Source organism: Sinohyriopsis cumingii, chromosome 3 (assembly GCF_028554795.1).
Source record: "Sinohyriopsis cumingii isolate HCF-2022 chromosome 3, ASM2855479v2, whole genome shotgun sequence".
Lineage (NCBI taxonomy): Eukaryota > Metazoa > Mollusca > Bivalvia > Unionida > Unionidae > Sinohyriopsis > Sinohyriopsis cumingii.
Window position 1 is genome coordinate 101,117,095 of NC_142963.1, and position 19,950 is coordinate 101,137,044.

General features: G+C 35.1%; 1 protein-coding gene across 2 annotated transcripts in view; it reads left to right on the top strand.

Annotated features, from left to right (window-relative positions):
* LOC149803405 (heavy metal-binding protein HIP-like) overlaps window positions 1-19,950 on the top strand; it is a 90,733-nt gene that overhangs the window by 39,291 nt on the left and 31,492 nt on the right. The window contains exon 2 of one of the 2 annotated variants that reach the window (XM_089953106.1): window positions 533-1,349. The exons of the other annotated variant lie outside the window; for it this stretch is intronic. Coding sequence (XP_089809232.1) covers window positions 533-936 — 404 coding nt within the window. The 3' untranslated portion in view covers window positions 937-1,349. Of the gene's footprint in view, window positions 1-532; window positions 1,350-19,950 lie in introns of those variants that run through there. 2 annotated transcript variants of the gene reach the window in all.

A 19,950-nucleotide genomic window follows, 5' to 3' on the forward strand; every position in this document is an offset into this window, starting at 1 on the left:
CTGAGCCGCATGAAAACCCTTGGCGGCCCCCGGGCCGTAGTTTGCCCACCCCTGCACTAGCTGAATCACGCTCTCTCTCTCTCTCTCTCTCTCTCTCTCTCGTGCATAGTTTGACTTGCTGTTTTCTTTAAGTGCACTTCTATCTCAGGAGTGTGCAATCCACTCCACTTAGCGGCTTCTCAATTGAAACTTATTTTGAGTACCTACGTAATATTTCAATGTTGCTAGAGGGGGGAGGGGGGAATACAGAGTCGTTTCTTTTTTATGGAGATTTCATTGTTTTCAGATGAAATTATGCTATTTTGACTACTCTACCATATACCCTGTTGTATACTATAATAGAACAATAATTAAGCAGGCCAATTTCACCCTTAAAATATATCCATATATTTATCCTCTATAAATTTCTTATATGGTTTCATGGCTCAGCAACTTTTTTATTGAACACAGAATGCCTTTTGACCTTTAACCTGACTATGTTAAGATAACTCCTTAAATCTTACCTACTAATCATTAGCATTCTTTTCAACAGGCGTTGCTTTCTCAGCCAAACTTACCAACGACATTAGTAATTCGGCCACTGGTAGACCAGTGATTTTTGGCACAGTTCTTCTCAACCTAGGGGAGGCTTATGACGTTGAAAACGGGAATTTCAAGGCGCCTTTTACAGGAATCTACCAGTTCTCAGTGAACACCTGTACACCGCCAACGAAAGAAGTTAGTGTCTTCGTCATGAAAGAAGGACAAGCGGTTGACTTCACATATGCCGGAAGTTCGACTTGGTCATGCGCTGCCGTTACAACAATTGTCTATTTACAAAAGCAGGAGAGGGTTTGGGTAGAGATGACAGGACACCCATCTGGCACGTGTACGGAGTCAGAAAATTATTTGCAATTCTTCAGTGGATTTTCTGGCGTTTACATTGGACAATCTTAAGACCAGTTCCGGATTAAGACCTTCCATGACCATAATCACTGAAATATTTTGTTGCCCCCACCCTACCCCCTTTCCTACAAAATGTGAAACTCACCCTTCCCCAAATATTAGAAGCTAAAAAAAAAAAGGTTAATTTGAATATTTACTGGTGCCGCTGTTTAGCTGGTGCCTTAAGCACGTGCTTAGTGTGCTTAATTGATAATCTGGCCCTGCTTTAGACTGAAACAAATTGGATATTGTATTTAAAAAAATAAACAGATTCACGATTGGGCTGGAACAGTTACCGTTTGATACATTAGTGTCTAGTTTTACCTGTGCGGCCGACCATATTTAACTGTAGACTATTTACTGTGAATAAACAATAAATGGCCTGGTGAGGTTCCTAAGAGTAATAAATATATGTTCAAAACTTGGATCATCTTTTTTTTATTTTTTTATTTTTTTTAAACACGTTAGATTTTATGAACATCGTACCGCTAGAAGTAAACAAATTGTACAATATTGTTTTCCTTCCATAGCTGTTTCTTTCAAAATGGCTGCACTCAATAGGTTGTGCTAAATTTTACAATGTCCCGGTAGCTCACAGAGTATGTCTATTTTAAATCGCGTCTTCGGACAATTTTTTTAAAGCTAGATACTATAAGAAGTCATAAAATTAAAACAAATGGAGACTGATACTAATGAAAACTGCATTTTATTTTACTAGATTCAGCGCTGATTTCATAGCCAATTTGTGTGACTCATGCTATGCATATAATTATCATATTTCCCTGAGTGCTAATTTTAAATCATAGAAGAGTGTAATATTAATATACAAATGCAACTAAATATGGCAAGGTAATACAAAATACACACATTATATTTCCTCAGCATAATTTCATTTTAACCATTTTAGTCAAAATTAGCATAATTGACTGCTTCTTTTTAATTGCTGTGAGCATCATTCCACAATGTGCCTTTTCTATATTTAGTTCCTCTCATCCAAATATTCCGGTTATGATTTGCGTTTAGGAATTGCCTCAAATTGTAACCAGAAACAGCAAGAGAAAACTATTCACACATACAAATATCACTCGAATATTGAACGCCAATTTTGCTTAAAGAAACAAAAATGGCAGTTATTGCTAGTGTGAAGTGACCCTCTAAAATTGTGTGCCGACGAAAATGGCACAAGATTTAAGTTGCTCATTTTGCATTCATTTTTTCGCTCCTTTCGCTGAGCGCCAAGCAAGGTAGCTGTTAGTATCATTTTTGTAAGTCTTTGGTTTGTCTCGGCCGGGGATCGAACCCACGACCTCCCACATCCGAGGTGGACGCTCTAACCGCTAGGCCACCGGAGCGGCGTGTGTCAGATAGTATCTTTAACGTAATATTGAATGCGCTGTTAGTTTCTGAGGACTTAATAGACGCTGACGTTTGGTAAAATTTGAGCTTTTTTTTAAAATAAATTTAACACAAGCCTATCTTTTAACAAAAATAACTGTTAATTTCACACTATGTATTGCAGTCGATATATACTGGATACGGCATGACCATAATACAAACTATAAATAAACAATCAGTAGCAGACGATTTCAAACACTGATTTTATATGCAAGATTGAACAGAGCATTAACGTAGTGTCTGCATTAGAATCAGATCATTTTATTTAAAATCAGCGTATTCCGCACGACTGAAACATCAGATTCTCAGAGATTTCAACTTATCAAATAAGGAAAACGTCTTGAAAGTTTCATCTTATTTCATGACTAAGGGAGGGATAGTTTTATTTGTATAAATGCATTCAAATGAACTGCACATTTTCACATTTTCCGCATTCTACACCTCACGCACGCGATAAATATGACCAAAAAAAACCCCACAATATTTTTAAATACAGAGATATTTTTATACAAGATATATAAAAACTTTTAAAATAAAATCAATTATGGACATTTTGTCAGGTTATTACAGTGATTTAAATCCACTTGTCCTTTCCTTGCCGCGAAAAATCTAACAAATCTATTGATTATTTTTCGCCCTGATACCCATCCTTGTTTTTCAGTTCTCTTGAGTGATAAACTGTATGTCTTCTCTCTTGTCTTTTAACGATGATAAATAACAGAACTAGTATTTAAAGCTGACCGCTCCGGTGGCTTAGTGGTTAGAAAGCCCGCTTCGGATGCGGGAGGTCGTGGGTTCGAACGCAAACCGAGTCATATCAAAGACTTAAAAAATGGTATTAAGAGCTGCCTCGCTAGGCGCTCAGCATTAAGAGGTTAGTGTTAGGAATGATCGGCCTGGTGTCAGGATAATGTGACATGATGCTACATGTCTGCGGCATGATACCCCAGTGTTAGACATCACTATAAACTTCCACAGTTTGTGTAGATGTTTGCTGCGGGAGTATGTTTAGAAAGGAGTCAGCAAAGGCTTTTAAAGATGCTTTGAAATGAAGTGAATTCATATTATGTAGAAGTATTAAGGAATTTCGTTTAACTTTGTATTATTAAATGAGTGACAAGAGCATCATTTTTTACACTATTAATGGTGCTTTTCATCATAAGATGTTCATAACTCATATAATCAGTTAACATTAAAGATTAGAATTTGAAAGTACTAGATTTTAATGTCAAGCAAGTGACGTGTGTTTTTTTAGAGTATCTAATGCAAATTTATTTGCCCGTTTCAAGTCAACTCAGTGGGCTCGGCGTTTGGCTAAGTGCAAGGATTTTTTAAGTCACCCTGTAATAGCTGCTGGCATATTTATGCTCATAGTTATGTAAAGATGTGTAGAGAACCCAAACGCAATACAAAGTCTGAAATTAAAGGGAAAAAAATTGACTTTAAAATTTTCTGTTATTTTTTTCTTAGGCGCACGGGCAGACAAATGAAGACGTACTTAATAAGATATGTACACATATTATATACTGTTGTATATCTTGAGTTTTAAGTTTCAGATCCATAGTATTAGCATCGAGACACCATCCCAAAACGGCATGGGTAGACGCATGTACCAAGGTCGGTAGCGTTCGTATGGGAAGGCGTTAAAATTGTTTTTGCTTTTTAACACATTTTTTTTGTTGACATAGATCGATTTAGACTGATGAGACCTTATAAACTGATATCAAATGAAGGCGTGATTAATAAGATACATACACACATTATATTACGTTTGCTTTTTTGGCCTCGATCGCAGCATATACATTTGTTCGCCGGAAGAGCGTTACATCATGGTAAATTAGAGGAATTAATAAGTCAAGGGACGTAACAACCGTTTTCGAACAGGCCTATAGGGTCGTAAGGCTAGTAACTAAATCTCCTTGTGTTTTTCTGTTCGACTAATAAAAGAGTTTAAATGGGTCAAGTTTATTATTTGTTTCCGTTTATTTTTGTAACTTTTTGATACTTTATAAGCATCTTGACATGAACAGAAATGTAGAATTGGAATGTGAGCTCAAATTTCATTTTTAATGAGGCGACATCCTGTTTCAATCTCAATAGCCAATATCCGTTTTTCATACCCTAAACTCGAGTATCCGTACTTTAATTCATGATAACAACTCAAAAATAGGAAACAAAAAAGAAACCCCCAAGAATTACTTCGATGTGACAAGCTGTTGATCATACTATCCACGTGATGATAGGAGACATGTGCCTTTCTGAAAGCACAAGGAAAGGACGAAACAAACGCTTATGACTTGCTTAAAAAGCGGGAAATCAGCAGAATCGGTTTGAATTATTCGAAGGCGGTGCGCTCGATGCCCTCAGCAATGGTTAAGATTATGAGATAATACAGTACAATAACCTTCAATTGCTCTAGGATACAATGACACAGCCAAACAAAATAAACAATATATATATATATATATATATATATATATATATATATATATATATATAATCGTATGCGTTGATATTTTACATTTAACTCAGTATTTACGAGATTGCTAGTTTGTTTTGCTATTGTTGATATAAAATTGCCAGCAGCATCAACAGCTTTCATCATCTGAGTGTGCTAAGTCACTTACTGGAAGAAACTCGGCACAATTTATCAAATAGTGTTTAATCTAGCAATTTATCCAAGATCTTATTAAATTGCCAATTCACTGTGAAACTTGGTTATAATTATTAAAAGAGTAATTCTTTAAATGTTCACAATTCAGTGGTGTATTTTAGGATGATGAAGGGCAATATATTTGCATAAAATTAAAACAAAATTGGTGGATAATAGCACTGGTCGGACATCCTATAAATGATTCCCCATAGATTATTATAATCCAAATCGGTGTTGCCGGAGTATTTTATAGATAAGTCCGTTATACGTTGATCGAGACCCATTATTTAAAACAGCATGCTAACCGCAAGGTTATTTTAAACTGTTTGAGGAAAGAGCTTGACATATAGTTTGATTTTTTTTTAAAATGTAAAAACGATGATATAGCCTAAATTGTTTAAAGTCTGTTACGTTGCTAGAAATTCGACGATCAAAGCTATTGAAAAAAAGACTAAATAAGCAGATGACTGAATCTACGATCTTGTAAAGATGAAAATTGAACGAATATTTGAGTGAAGCAGTATTAGCACACTTGGTTGCTGGCACACCGTTCGAATGGCTATTTTCAGACAAATGTAGGCCATAAATCACAAAACCTGGTCACAATTTCTTGATTATCGAATTCACCTAAATATGTGATTTGCAAAAGCTTTACATCGATCTAGGTGCAATCAAAAAACAAAAAGTGCGACCAGTGTTCAAATATTCCCAAGGCATCAATCAGTTGTCGATTTGATGCTGATGAAGTGCCATGACTGCAAGAAATGAAAGGTCAATGTTCTGTCGGTTTCTTTCCTTGGGTTGTAGCAACATAGTGTTTTTGATAAATACAACACGCACAAAATCGGAAGCTTTACGGGTTTCAGGTTTGTGATTTGCTTAAGCACAAAAGGTTGGAAAATTATAAACTAACCAAACAAAAATATATACACGATTTTCATGCTGGCTATACTAAGCGGTGGATACCGAAATGTAAACTAGAGCCAAGTTCTGTATAGAAGATATTTCATTAGCATATTTAGTTCACTTGACAATCTTTCAGTCGAAAATTGTTCTAAAGGAAAACATGCTTTCGATAATACTATGATTTCTTTGACTCTTTGAATCTGCCTGCCCGTATGTATGTCTGATGTGTCTTTATTAAACATTGCTCTTAGTTGATCCTGAAAGTATGCTTAATTGACTTTCCGTGATGTATGCTAAACTTTTATAAGTATTTACCTGTGTCCATATGGTTAGATTGTCTTGCTGAGAGGCTTGACTATTTCCACAATTGATCACTACAAATATAAAGATTTAATATCGAAACTTATAAAATACACCAAGCCTCAACTTAGTACGAATATTTGTATTTAATTTAAATGCTGGCATAATGAAGAATGAATATTGATGTATCATATATGACTATTTTCAAAAGTGTCAAGTGTATCTGCAATGGTTGAAGCTGAGTGCACTTTATTTGCTAGTCGATCTTGCCGACCAATTAGCGTATTGTCTGCACATGTGACGTTTGCGCATATCACGTAACCTTGTAAAATGTAGCTTTAATAAGTGTTACAATTTCCTTTTTGATTTTGTACCATGCATATACTTGAATACGTACCTGCCATTTTAGTGAATCGGGGAAAATACTAATGCAACAGGATAATTCTATTGTAGATTAGCTTCAAATAGATCATTTTCCTTGTCAGAATGTATATAATACTTAAATGGTTTTCAGATACTCTTTGTATAAAAAAAATCTTAATTTTTATTTCGTAAAGTCTCATATGCCGTATCCTTTATGAATTGCCAATTATTTAAATTATTGAAGTTTATAAATCCTACACTTTTATTCCCCCGTTTATACGTCAGCGAGCACAAACTGCTGTTGTAAACAATTAGAGATTGACTAAAGGTACTGAAAAAATATTTGAAATTTAAGTTGTTTACAAATTATGTGAAATCTCTTTTCTGCCACCGAAAAACTGTTTAGAATGAGGCAGCGTATTTACATTGCATGTTTAACCAATTAAACATCATGTTCCAACTGTTGTATTGGAGGACTAATACGTGTACTGGTTTTATAGCCACCATCAAAGTCATATATTAACATGTAAATGGGCCAATCTGGTGTAATGAATAGTATGTGCCTATATCTGACACTATTATAATGGGAACATATCTTCTAAAGGTGAACATTATACACGCATGGAGCACAAACCCTTTGGCCCGCTACTAAGAATTCAACAGGTTTTTGTCTAGGTTCAGAGACTCACATTTTTACAAATACGACAGATGCAAAATGGCCCGTAGATACACTGAAGAATACGTTATTGCACACTCTGTAAAATAGTAAATTAAAATGCCACTAATAACGGAGAAGTAACAAACATACTCGCTTGACATAATTCTCAAAAAATGAAATACACGTTATGAATCGGAATCGAGACGACGCCCTTTTTCCTTTGCCTTCAGTGAATTTTACCTGCTAGGGGAGCTAATAAGATATATGTGCGATATTTAGACTTGAGAAGTTTCTATCTTAACAATATTTGATATTATTTCTGCATGTTTATAAGGAAGACACGCTAGTTCAAGAACAAATATCAATATATTTCTTTATCAGCAAGACTATAGAAAGATATAAACTTATTTTCACCGTAACTGACGCACAAATTTGGCCTTCAACATAATGTACCTTTTTACATTAGCCATATACAACCCCCCACCCCCACCCACCCCAACTTTGAAAACAACACTGTAGAACATTTGGGTCTTAGTTATTGGAAATTGAGCTCATTATTGCTTTTCAGACTAGTTAGATAGTTTCGAAACAAAATAACTCCGACTGAAAAAGGAAATAAGTGGGGAAAACGATCGTCAAACATTAAGTCGCAGTAATCTTTTCGACCCAAGACACGCTTCGACCCAATATCGGTTTCTTACACTCAAACTTTGACCAACTGTTTCAATCCCATTGGTCAAACCTAGAGAAAAATTATACAGGAGTCAAGTCCTAACGATATGTTATAAATAAAATCAGAAAAGAAATTATTCTACATCTACAAATTTGAGAAGTGAACTTAAAATACAAATGAATTAAAGGTCCCGTCAATTACTTTGCATTTCTTGTTTCACGAGGAGCAATTTACCGTTAGGAACTCTAATAACAACATTGAATGCAGATGGAATTTTCATTACGCTACGGAATCATCCAGACATCTAGAACGTTCGTTGTATTAGAATGGTTCATGCTTATTGAAACAAATTGATACATTCTTTTTATAATTCCTTCTTCATCAAAACCAAATTTTATATATATATATATATATATATATATATATATATATATATATATATATATATATATATATATATATATATATATATATATATATATATATATATATATATATATATATATATGTGTGTGTGTGTGTGATGTGTTCTTACGCATGTAGAAAAGGGGTTCAATTTCTTGTCAGAAAGACTATGGATGGAAACACAGGGTTCTGTATTATTAAAGTTTTTGATGAGATTGTAAAATTAAATGTGGATAAACCAGTCTACCCCTTACGACATCGACTGAAGATAGAGAAAGAAAAAAGATAGAATTTCTAGGTCAGTTGTGCAAATATTACAGTGCAAGTAATTGTGTACATAATTAAAATAGTGACCAAAGTTATGTTTGACGCAATGACCTACTAAAATGTAGAGAGAACGAAAAGGCTGAAAGGATACCATTTATCCTGACCTACCATCCAGACAACCCCAGGGTTTTAAAGATTAATCGCTTCTCCTAAAGTACAATAATTATTGTATTCATCAACAGCGTGTAACAATGCCAGAAGAAAAAGATACAATTTTCAAATTCACAAAGCACATACAAAAGTTTATGATTCATTTCACAATTATGCATGATTTTTAGTCCATTCAGGAGTTAATTCCAGAAGAAATTAATACTGGTGGGTCGCGAATAACTGCATACCCATAAGCACATTCCGGTATCAGTTGCTTATAAAGTTAGCCCTGCATTATCAGAACCTGTTAAATTATATCAACGTACAAGTAAAGATGAACAACCAACTGTTTCGCTGTTAAAAAAAAATCTTTTCATGGAAGCAGATAAAATATTTAGACGACTTTCAAATCCAGTCCCGATGAATCCATTGACCACTGGAATTTATGAATTCTTCCTTGGACTCACTGGTGAAAAACTGTAAGGATTTTACATCACTGACGAGGCATTTAGGTGAGCGAGCTGAATTAATGAAACAGAAAGGCATCTTTCCATATGATTATCTAGATAGTTTCGAGCGCCTTAATGAAACATCACTACCAAGCCATAAGAAACTTTACTCATCTCTGTCGGTTGAATATATAACCGATGAGGAATATGGTCACGCTAATAGTGTCTGGAACATATTCAATTGTAGGACTATTGGTGATTACCTAGATTTATGTTTGATTCAGGACGTATTATTGTTCGATGATGTATTTCAGAGTTTTCGCAAAACAAGTATAACCATATATAAATTAGATCCTTGCTTGTATTTCTCATCACCAGGTTTCACTTAGGATGCATTATTTAAGCTAACTAAAGCGGATTTGGGACTGATATCTGATGCTGACATATATTATTTTATTGAGAAAGGAATAAGAGGTGGAGTTTGCGTCGTGACAAAAAAAAACATCCTGTGCTAATAATAAATATTTACATGATTACGATTCCACGAAGCCGACTAAGTATATTTTGTATTTCGATAAATACAATCTCTATGATTGGGCTATGTCAGAAGGAATGCCAACTGTTTGTATTGGATAGGTATCTGTAAGCAATTTTCTAACAATTACAAAAGATGTAACTGTAGATCTTTCCAACTCAGATTTGACTTATTTTGTTGAAGTTGATGCAGAGTATCCTGATTCGTTACGTGAGTTACATAATGGCTATCCTTTCATGGATGAAAAAATGATAAACCTGATTCCCTGTTATCAAAAGAACAGTTATCACACCGCCGACGAAAACCGTGTTCAGTAGAAAAATTAGTACCGAATTTGTTAAGTAAAAGAAATTATATTTGCCGTTACAGTTTGCTCAAACAAGCAGTTGACAATGGTTTGATTATCACATAAAATCATCGAATCTTAAAATTAAAACAATCGCGTTGGATGGCTGATTATATTAAATGTAATATTGATACTCGGACTGTGGCTAAAACAGATTTTGAAAATGACTTTTTCGAGCTGATGAACAATTCAGTATTTGGAAAAACGATGGAAAATATTCGTAACAAAGTTGATATTGAAATAGTTAATAATAAAAAACGATGCAATAAATTAGTTGCCTCATAAAAGTTCTCTAGAGAGACATATCAGTAAAAATCTTGTTATGGTTAAAAAAACATAAAACGAATTTAGCTGTCAACAAGCCTATATATGTCGATGCATCTGTATTAGAAATCTCAAAGTGGTTGATGTATGACTTTCACTATAGATTTGTAAACAATAAATGGTCAAATGTGATATTGTTGTTCACGGACACTGATTCTCTTGCGTATGAGATTGATGGAGCTGATTGTGTTAATGATGATTTATATCAGGATATTTATAACAACAGAGAGGAATTTGATTTATCACTGTTGGAAAAGATACTGGATTTCATGAACCGACCAAAAAAATGGTAATTGGTAAGATGAAAGACGAATTCTGTTTCGAACCGATTATCGAATTTGTTGGACTATGTAGCAAGATGTATTCAGTGTTATCTTTAAACACAAAGAACAGCATGATGAAAGCAAAAGGTGCTAAAACAAAGTTGTTGTTAAAAGAAATTGTACTCATGAATTATTCCGTCAAATATTATTTGGTGAAGAAAGCAATCATATTGCTGAGATGTCAACAATAAGATCATCCCGTCATCAAATTCAAACAGATAAAATTTATAAGCAATGATTGACTAATTTTGATGATAAAAGATTCTGCATTGATGGTGCAAACACACTCGCATAAGGTCACTATAAATCACATTTGTAGATGTATTTTTAGTTTGTTTAGTAGAAAGCTAAAAGTGGCTTTATCGAGCTATTTTCTGTATGAATTAAGCAATCATTTTTATTGTGAGTGTATAATAAAAGAAGTTGTCTCTAGATGTGTTTTCACATGGAACTGATATTATTGTAGCCAAAACATTTTAGCGTGGTGGCCTGACAACTTTAGAGTCAACACAGAAAGGTTTTCAGGACGAAATAAAGCTTATTTGATGGAAACATATGGAACTCTGCTTATAACCCCCTTTTCATACTTGTCCTGCTTCAGTTAACTGTACCAATTATGGTCATCCTAAATCCAATAATACTATCAAAGCAGTAATTGTTTTTAACTATCATAAAGTACTATTTCACATTATAGTTTCAAATCAATTCTTAAAACAAAAATGGACATTAGCAACCTACATTTCTTTCTTTTGTGACTGAAATAAAATGGATTGCATATTTTATGTAATAGTGTTAAATAACTTGACGAAATTAACATTAGTATTATATATCTCAAGCCATAAAGCCATAGCATTAGTAAATGTTTTAGAGTCAGCGTTCGTGTTAGAATTCATTAATTTGAGCATCATGTTATATTTGTGCTCGTTTTTGAGGTTGTGACCCCCTCCCTAAAAAAAGGACTAAAATACTGGTTTATATAATGAATGTAAAGGTTTCATTTGTGGTTATGTGTCAGAGATAGATCGTAGTCTACGTACTTATGCATAACAGATGTGTAGTAGTCTACAGGGAGATATATATACTTATGTATGTATTAGGTGCAATATATGTTTTAGTCTTCGAGAAGCTGTATATCATTCTACTTGACTTAAAGAGTGTTCAAGGTTTCAAACGGTGTATCTGATCAAAAAGCAACTTGCTTGTCGGAAATATAGGTCACTGTTGTTTAACCGAGAAAGCTACAACAGTTACTTTCAATCATAATTTAAAAGGTTTGATAGCAAATGGTAGAATTTGTCATTGCTTCTGATATTATACATTGCATAAGAGAAAGCAATCATCTGTGAAGATTCTGGTTAACAAAATGTTTGAACTCTCTTTTTCTGAAAAGCTAATTTCACATTCAGTCGATGTTTTCTCTCTAGGATCCTCGTTGACCTGAATAGCTTACAAAACTTTCTAGACGTTATTGAAACAATAAACATCCCAAGTAGCTGCAGAGAGGGTGAACAGACCTTTTGCTAGAACTTTATTTTTGTAAAAATAAAGATTCCTACTAAAACGAATAAAGTAAGGTCAATAACGCCAAACCAAAGCCTCTAACTTTAGTGAGAGTTTCTCTGATTGGGTTAGTTTGTTTGTTACTTTTTTGTCGTTAGTGTTTTTCTAAATTTGTATGTGTTTTCGTTTACCGTGGGACGTTTCATTGAGGTCGCACCTTCTCTGCTGCTATAATTAAATCATTATTATATCAATAATGGCACCTGTTGCTGAATCTTATACAGCTAGATTAGCTAGAGAAAGATTAGAAGCGATCAAAAGGTTTTTGCCTGTTCGTGATTCCTTTAGACAAAAACTGCAAGAACGCCAAGAAGCACAAGTTGAATTTGCAGAGGGTACAGAACAATTGTTTAAACATGTCACAAAGGCTACCAAAGATCTTCTTCCCACATTGGAGTGAACCGCTAAAGCAACTGGGAAAATAGCAGAAAGAACTAAGAAAACAAAAATATTCTACAAGACCTTGCAGCTGAAATAGATATAGCTCAGCCACAGTTACAAGCAGAAATACAACAAGTACTTGATAGTGTTGACAAAGTCTATGAGGAGGTCGGCGATGTAAGGGATCTTGTGCCACACCCAAAACTAAAACCAAAACCAACAGCCCGATTTACCGAAGAAGGTCGTAGACTACTTCAAGAGAGAACTATAGCGGTTGTCGCTACAGGATATCGAGATCGTGATAAATTATTAGATCGAACTACCGCCAGTGTTTCTGAAAAGAATTGGGTTCCTTTTGTATTTCGAAAGTATCGTGGTATACCTGGAATCACTGGTAAATGTAAGGATGAATTTTCAAGTTTTGAGAAACACGTCGAAGAGGCTAGAATAGTACCAGTACCTGGAGATATATTATCGCCAGGAAAATCACTATTCAGCCCAGCTCGTATTGAGGAAGAAGAAGAATGTTACGATGTATCTGTAGAAGTGGTTTTCCTTTGACTGCACCAGGATGAAGTGGATTAGGAACTTGACCTGACAGTCTTCCCGCTGATGTTGTTCGCTTAGAAATTCTGATCGGAGGAAAACGTGCAGGAAATAATTCTCCAGAAATTATTAATGAAACATCTGATATTTGTCAAAGATTATTCACAGGCGGTGTTATGGATCAAGACATTTATCATTCTCTCATTAATAAAATCACTGATGCTTATCACAGTGACTGAAAAACAACTAATTATTCAACGTGTAATTAAAAAATGATTATACACAATTCTCATCGTAGACGGATTATGGTTAGGGTAGTAAATTCACGATTACCAACTTACATAATAATTTACGGAGATGGATTTGGTGATTTTATTCAAGGTTTATATAGGAGAATGGCTCCAAAAGCAATGCTGATTGCAAAACAAATAGGAACGAAAGTTATTGACGTTATTCGAGATAAAGCATTACGTTCTGTTGGTAATCTTGCTGGAAAAACATTTTCATCAATAAAAGCAAGATTAGTTCGATTATAACGAAGGAAACCACAACCAGTACAATTACCCAGCACTGAAGTTATGCCTGCAAATATGACTAAAATAATGACTCAAGCTGTAGATAAAAAAAGACTAACAGAGTTGGCTAATATACCCCAGTCAGAAAAAGAGAAAAAAGTAACAGGAAGTTTAATAGCAGGAAGCGGTCTTTGTTTTAGACGATAATAATTAGTTAAATGAAATTTCTTGGACGTGATCAAAATGTAGATACTGGTTTGCAAATGTCTCAGCATTATATCCGATTTATTACTTTCCATTGTAACATCTTGATTTATCTAAGCAATCTGTTGTTGATATTCATTTTCGAGCTCGTGTAAACCCCCTTAATACTAATTACAGAGTAATTGCAGTTATACTCAGCGACAAAGCAATGTTACTTGAAGGTACTAGTGGATGAATGAGAGCTGTTGATGCTCCAGTAGAAAACATGTAATTAAATCACTCATGATATTTATATATGTCGTATCATCATGTTAACGTTACTCTGACTCCTGGTCGAACTAAAAGACTTCAATCAAATTTAGCAAAGAAATTTGGATTAAAAATATCATTAAAAAAGATCAAATAAAGGCGGGCAAAATAAACTATATCTGACTGTTCGTCAACTTAAACATTTCAATGACGCTAAACAATCAAAAACATGCGTAAGACTCAATCTTTCTGTTGGTGCGGTTAAAAACTTGATTAAAACAGGTGGTATATTTCCACTTTTTGAAGCTTTACCAGCGTTAATAGCTGCTGCAGCTCCAAACATTGCAAAAACAGTTGCACTTGGTGTTACAAGTGGTGTTGCTGGACATGCTGGTAAGAAGCTAACTGAAGAAATAACCGGATGGAAAATAAAATAGGGGAGGGGTCTAAGAATACCAGGAACCACTTATCGATGCGAAAAAGTCTGAGACTTCCAGAAACAATTCGTTAATCCGTCCAATGTCAAATTTTGATTTACTTGATCCTGCTAAAAAATTAAATATAAAAGATTTCAGAGTTGTTTTATGCGTGATCAATTACCAAAACAGCCAAACAATGTTGAAACAGGAATTATTGATCTTGATAATAGTTCTGATCCTGGTACTCATTGGGCTGCATACGCATTTGATCCACGCGGTTATATTTATTTTGATTCATATGGGCTTCCTCCGCCAATAGAATTTTTAATATACGCCAAGATTATTCCATTTTGGCATTCATCGTTGCCAACACAAACACTAACTGATCCGCCAATATGCACGATTATACAAGTAGTCACTAATCGTGTTAAACAGATTTTAAAGTATAAAGGTTGATATTTACGGAAGATCTTCTTCTATCAAAGACAAGAAAAAAAAGATGATATTGATTTGTTAAAAGATGAACTTGCCAATATTATGAACCTCTCTGGAGTTGACATAGATGGAGTTGTTATTTTTCAGGATATATACAGTGTTTTAAAGACGAATAATACCAAATGGAATGACATAGTTCGCAGAGTTCTCGGTGATATTACGGATAACATTCCAGTATTTACCAATAATCAGATTATTAGTCAATTTCATTAAATTGATGGGTATATTACATATAAATGTTTCAGATTATTAGTCAATTTCATTAAATTGATGGGGTAAATATTACTAAAATAATGAAAATATCATCAAGAGCAGAAGAAGAAAAAAATAATTACATAATAATCCATGATTGTCAAAACAAATGTATTATAACATATTTGTTTTCTCGGGTAGAATAAAAGTCTGAGGATAATTAACCGTTGCCGTAACTTTCATTTTCATCAGTGACGTTGTCAATACTTTCAAAATCCTCTTTACTATTTTCACTTTCGTCACTACTTTCACAAGTAACGCTATGGCTACAGTCAATGACAGCACTTTCGCTTTCACGATATGACAAACTTTTTTAACTGCCTCACGCGCGTAATAATAATTTCCTAGTTTCGTATTCGAGACCTAATTCTGATCTAATTTTTTCGATCACGCTTGAGAGGGATACGAATATTTTAACTTCCGTATCTTTTACACTAGTCAAAGATTGGAACATAGCCTGCAGTAAAATATTTATGAATCTATATTCCACTGGTAATATATATCTATCTTCAAATTTCCGTGTTTGCAGTGATTCAAAACCACAAATTAATTTTTCTGGATCAAAGTGAATTTTTATGCCGTCTTTTTTATATTTCTTATTGCAGAAATAATATCATTAATATTTTCATAATATATATATATATATATATATATATATATATATATATATATATATATATATATATATATATATATATATATATATATATATATATATATATATATATATATATATATATATATATATATATATATATATATGAACCCCTAGTTTGCTAAACGACATTGTATTTTGCTTAGTACTTTATAATCTGTGTTCAGCAGAGTGATTGGTCGCCAGTTTGTAAATTCAATTGCCTTCCCTTTGTTTTTGTAAATTAGCGTGATTAGTCCTTGTTCCATGCTTGGGGACATCTCCTTTTGTTTGAAGATTTCCTTGAAGATCTTACAGAATAATTGTGCTAGTAGTTTTTGGAAAGTCTTATAGAATTGAACGGTTAGGCCGTCTAGTCCAGGGGATTTATCCTTGTTTAGTTGGTAGATTGCATTTATTATTCCTTGTTCCGTGATGGGTTCTTCCAATAGTTCTGTGTTCTCCTGGCTTAGTTTCAAAACGTTTACATTTTCCATGTAATATGTTATATTTGATGTTGGTATTTTTTGTGATTGGTATAGATTTGCATCAAATATATGTATATAGTCTAGTATTTCTGTTTATGATTTAGGACTTTTTCTCCTTCTTTTATTTCTGTGATACTTCGTTCCAACCCTCTTCTAATTTCCTTTTTTCTATATAGGTGCCTCCCTTCTTTGTAAATGTAGTGAAATTTACCCGCTCTGAGTCTATTTCCAATTTCTTCTTTTACTTTTAGTGTTTGTAGGACGCTTTGTGTCGTTTGTATATCTTCGTTTGTGGATTGTGGGTGGTGGATAATGTAATGACATTCTCTCTCAATGTACATTTTGTCTTTTGCTAAGGAGAGTGCATACGATTGGGAGATTCTTTTAATGTCCTTTTTGTGTTCCCATTCCTCTATTATATTATTGTAGTATTATCGTGGTTGGTCAAACTATGAGCAATTTCCTGCTGATATGCTTCCAACTGCAGCAACTGATTGTTGAATTTCCATTGTCTCCTTCCCCACTTGTGTGGGTTTCGGGTTTTATTACCATTATGGTCTGCTAGTTTAAAAGGTAGGATTTCAGAGTCTATGATATTTTCCTGATTTTGTCATTTACATACATTATGTCTAGTTTAGAGGCTCCATCGTTAGTAGTGAATAGGGTCACTTTAGCCTCAATGGGAATTAGCATTACAGACCCCCCTTGGGTCGTTTTAGCCTCAATGGAAATTTAACATGGAGAAAAATCGTGGGTCGTTTTAGCCTCAAGGGGAATTTAACATGGGAAATAGTCTTGGGTCACTTTAGCCTCAAGGGGAATTGAACATGAAGAAAAACCCTGGGTCACTTTAGCCTCAAGGGGAATTGAACATGGGGGAATAAAGTGTGGGTCTATTTAGGGACAAGGGGGAATTGAACATGGGACTTTTTTTTTTTTAAATTTTTTTAAAAAAGGGGTAGGCAATTGAAAAGTCATTCTCTTTTCGAGAAATATGGGTGGCCCTGAAAAGGGCCTTTGGGTTTATGTTAATGTATCCATTAACATAAAGGGCATCTGCGGCATCTTCTTGTCCTCAAGCTGCGTCTTACTCGAGGGCCATAAATCAGTGTCCTCTTGAGGCAACCTTGTCTTTCTACATACACTCTTCGTATCCACAGACTGGTGTCTGACTTGTCGACAACGGTCCACTTGGACCGGACATACATGAGCATGTCCGTCCTAAACATCATGGAAGACACAAGGGTGGATGATTCGACTGTGGTCCACATCTTGAAGCGACGAGAACAGGTGAATCAATGCAGTGAACTGCGCTTATTTATAGGTAGAGGAAGGATTGAAACGGATTGAGTTCATTCACCAATCCGAACACGCGTTACAAAATTCAGTCAGCTCGCATCCAATCCGAAGAGAGCAGTCTGTGACGTCACGTGGTCTATATAGATTCGTTAGCGCTTGTGTGCAGTCAATCTATGCGACAGTGATTCAACATGACGGAAACTCAGAAAACGATCCATTGGGGTGCACCAGCAGGGGAGACTGCCCAAGGGAACCCGGACTTACTTTCAGAAGAGGTGAATTGGGATTTTGTGGATTTTCTTACCTCGCAAGAATTTGTTCCGGAACCTTCGTTACCTTCTTCATTACCGCAAGTGGAGAATTTTAGACAGAGACAGAAAGAAAGAATTGGAGAAATTTATACAACGACAAAAGGAAGCGGAACAAGCTTTTCTCCTACAGCAGCAGCAAGAAGAAGAGGTAAGAAAAAAACAACAGCAACAACAGCAAGAAGAAGTATCAGCAAAGAAACAAGAGGGTGAAAATCAAACGGTCACGGTACTGTTGGACATTTTAGCGGAGTTAAGAAGTCTGAAACAAATGTATCAGACTTCTTTATTACGACCGAAGAGAATAAGACCTTCCCGAGCTAAACACGTTAACCCTGTGACTAAGCCTGTCGTACCACCCTTAGTGATTTCAACCCAATCATCATCAACATTACGCAGTCCAGAAGTAGGCCTTGGCCGTGGCAAAGGCTTAAGGCAGTTAAAGTTGATTGCTTAAACTCACCCCTACACCAAAAAAAGGCCCTTTTCAGGGCCACCCACATTTCTCGAAAAGAGATAGCCTTTCAATTTGCCAATAACTCAAAAAAAATAATAAACAGCCCATTTTACCCCATATAGTACGTGTCTGTGTATGAGTGCGTGAGTGTACGTTCTTATTTTAAAATCAAAACTCAAAGACACTTACCTTATATAATTAATTTATTCTTTTATCCATTGTTACAATCCAATTCACAATTCACATCATAACACTTTAAAAAAAAGTTCATTGACTTCTTCTTCCTCCTTATTTAGTCTCTCTGTTTTTTAAATTTCTTCACCGTCACAGGCTTTTCCTCTTCTTCCTCCTCACTTTCTTCCCTTCTTCTTTTCTTCTCCTGTTTCTTTTTCTTCACCTGTCTGTTTTCTTCCTCTGAAAAATCCCTCTCTTCTTCTGAAGAATTCCTCTTTTCTTCTGACTCCTCTTGTTTCTTTTTTGGGCAATCTGGAGACCAATGTCCTTTTTCTTTACAATAATAACAGGTATCTTGACTTTTGTCTTTTTTAGCCCCTTTTTTTCTTTTTTGACGGTCTGGACACTCTGAAGACCAATGCCCTTTCTTCTGACAGATATAGCAAGTATCTTGACTTTTATCTCGAAAGGAAGGAGAGTAGTCCGTGGGCTGGTCTGAAGAGAATTTTCTAATGACCCCTCGCAAAGCTCTGATGAAACGTTCGATTTGGCTAGTCTCTTCCATCGTTGTGCTCGGCTTGAGAGTGAAATGAATAGTGAAAGGACAAGACACACACCCTTTTATATACGCTGGTCTGCCATGACTATAAATTAGTCTATGGTGTTTAAACTTGAGTCATTTGACGTTTTGCACTCAAGATGAAACGATCCTATTCATTTGAGAAGAAAGAAGAAGAAAGTAAGAGGCAGAAACGTGATCTATCGCCTCGTACCAGAGCTGAAATCTTGGCACAAATTCATGCCAGTGATTTTGAAGAGGACATGAGTGAACCAGAATTTGAAACCTCTAAACCAAGTTCACCACCCCTAGTCAACCCTGAAAAATACTATTCCATTCGAGAGACGGAAAAGCGCTCCTCTAGAAAATTTAGAACCACGGCTTACAAATACACGGTGAAGTTTAAAGATTTCAAGGCTGAAGTGCCGTTGGAGAGAGCAGAAGTGTTTATCACTGGGGTGTGGGATTCTTTGCTCACTGCACTCAAGCGACAATGTCAACCCAAAGAAGACGATCGCTTGAGACTTTCCATACAACACGACGGTTTGAAATCCCCTGTTTGGATCGAGTTTAGCACCCCTGCAGAATTGACCGCTTCCAAAGTCATGGACAAGATTCAACACATACAACAATCTAATCACCAGTTTGACATCACCGATGGAAAAGCCACACTGGACATGACCCACGTATCTCCTCCTCAAGGGACTGGACGCAGAAAGATGTTATTGGTGGACGACCT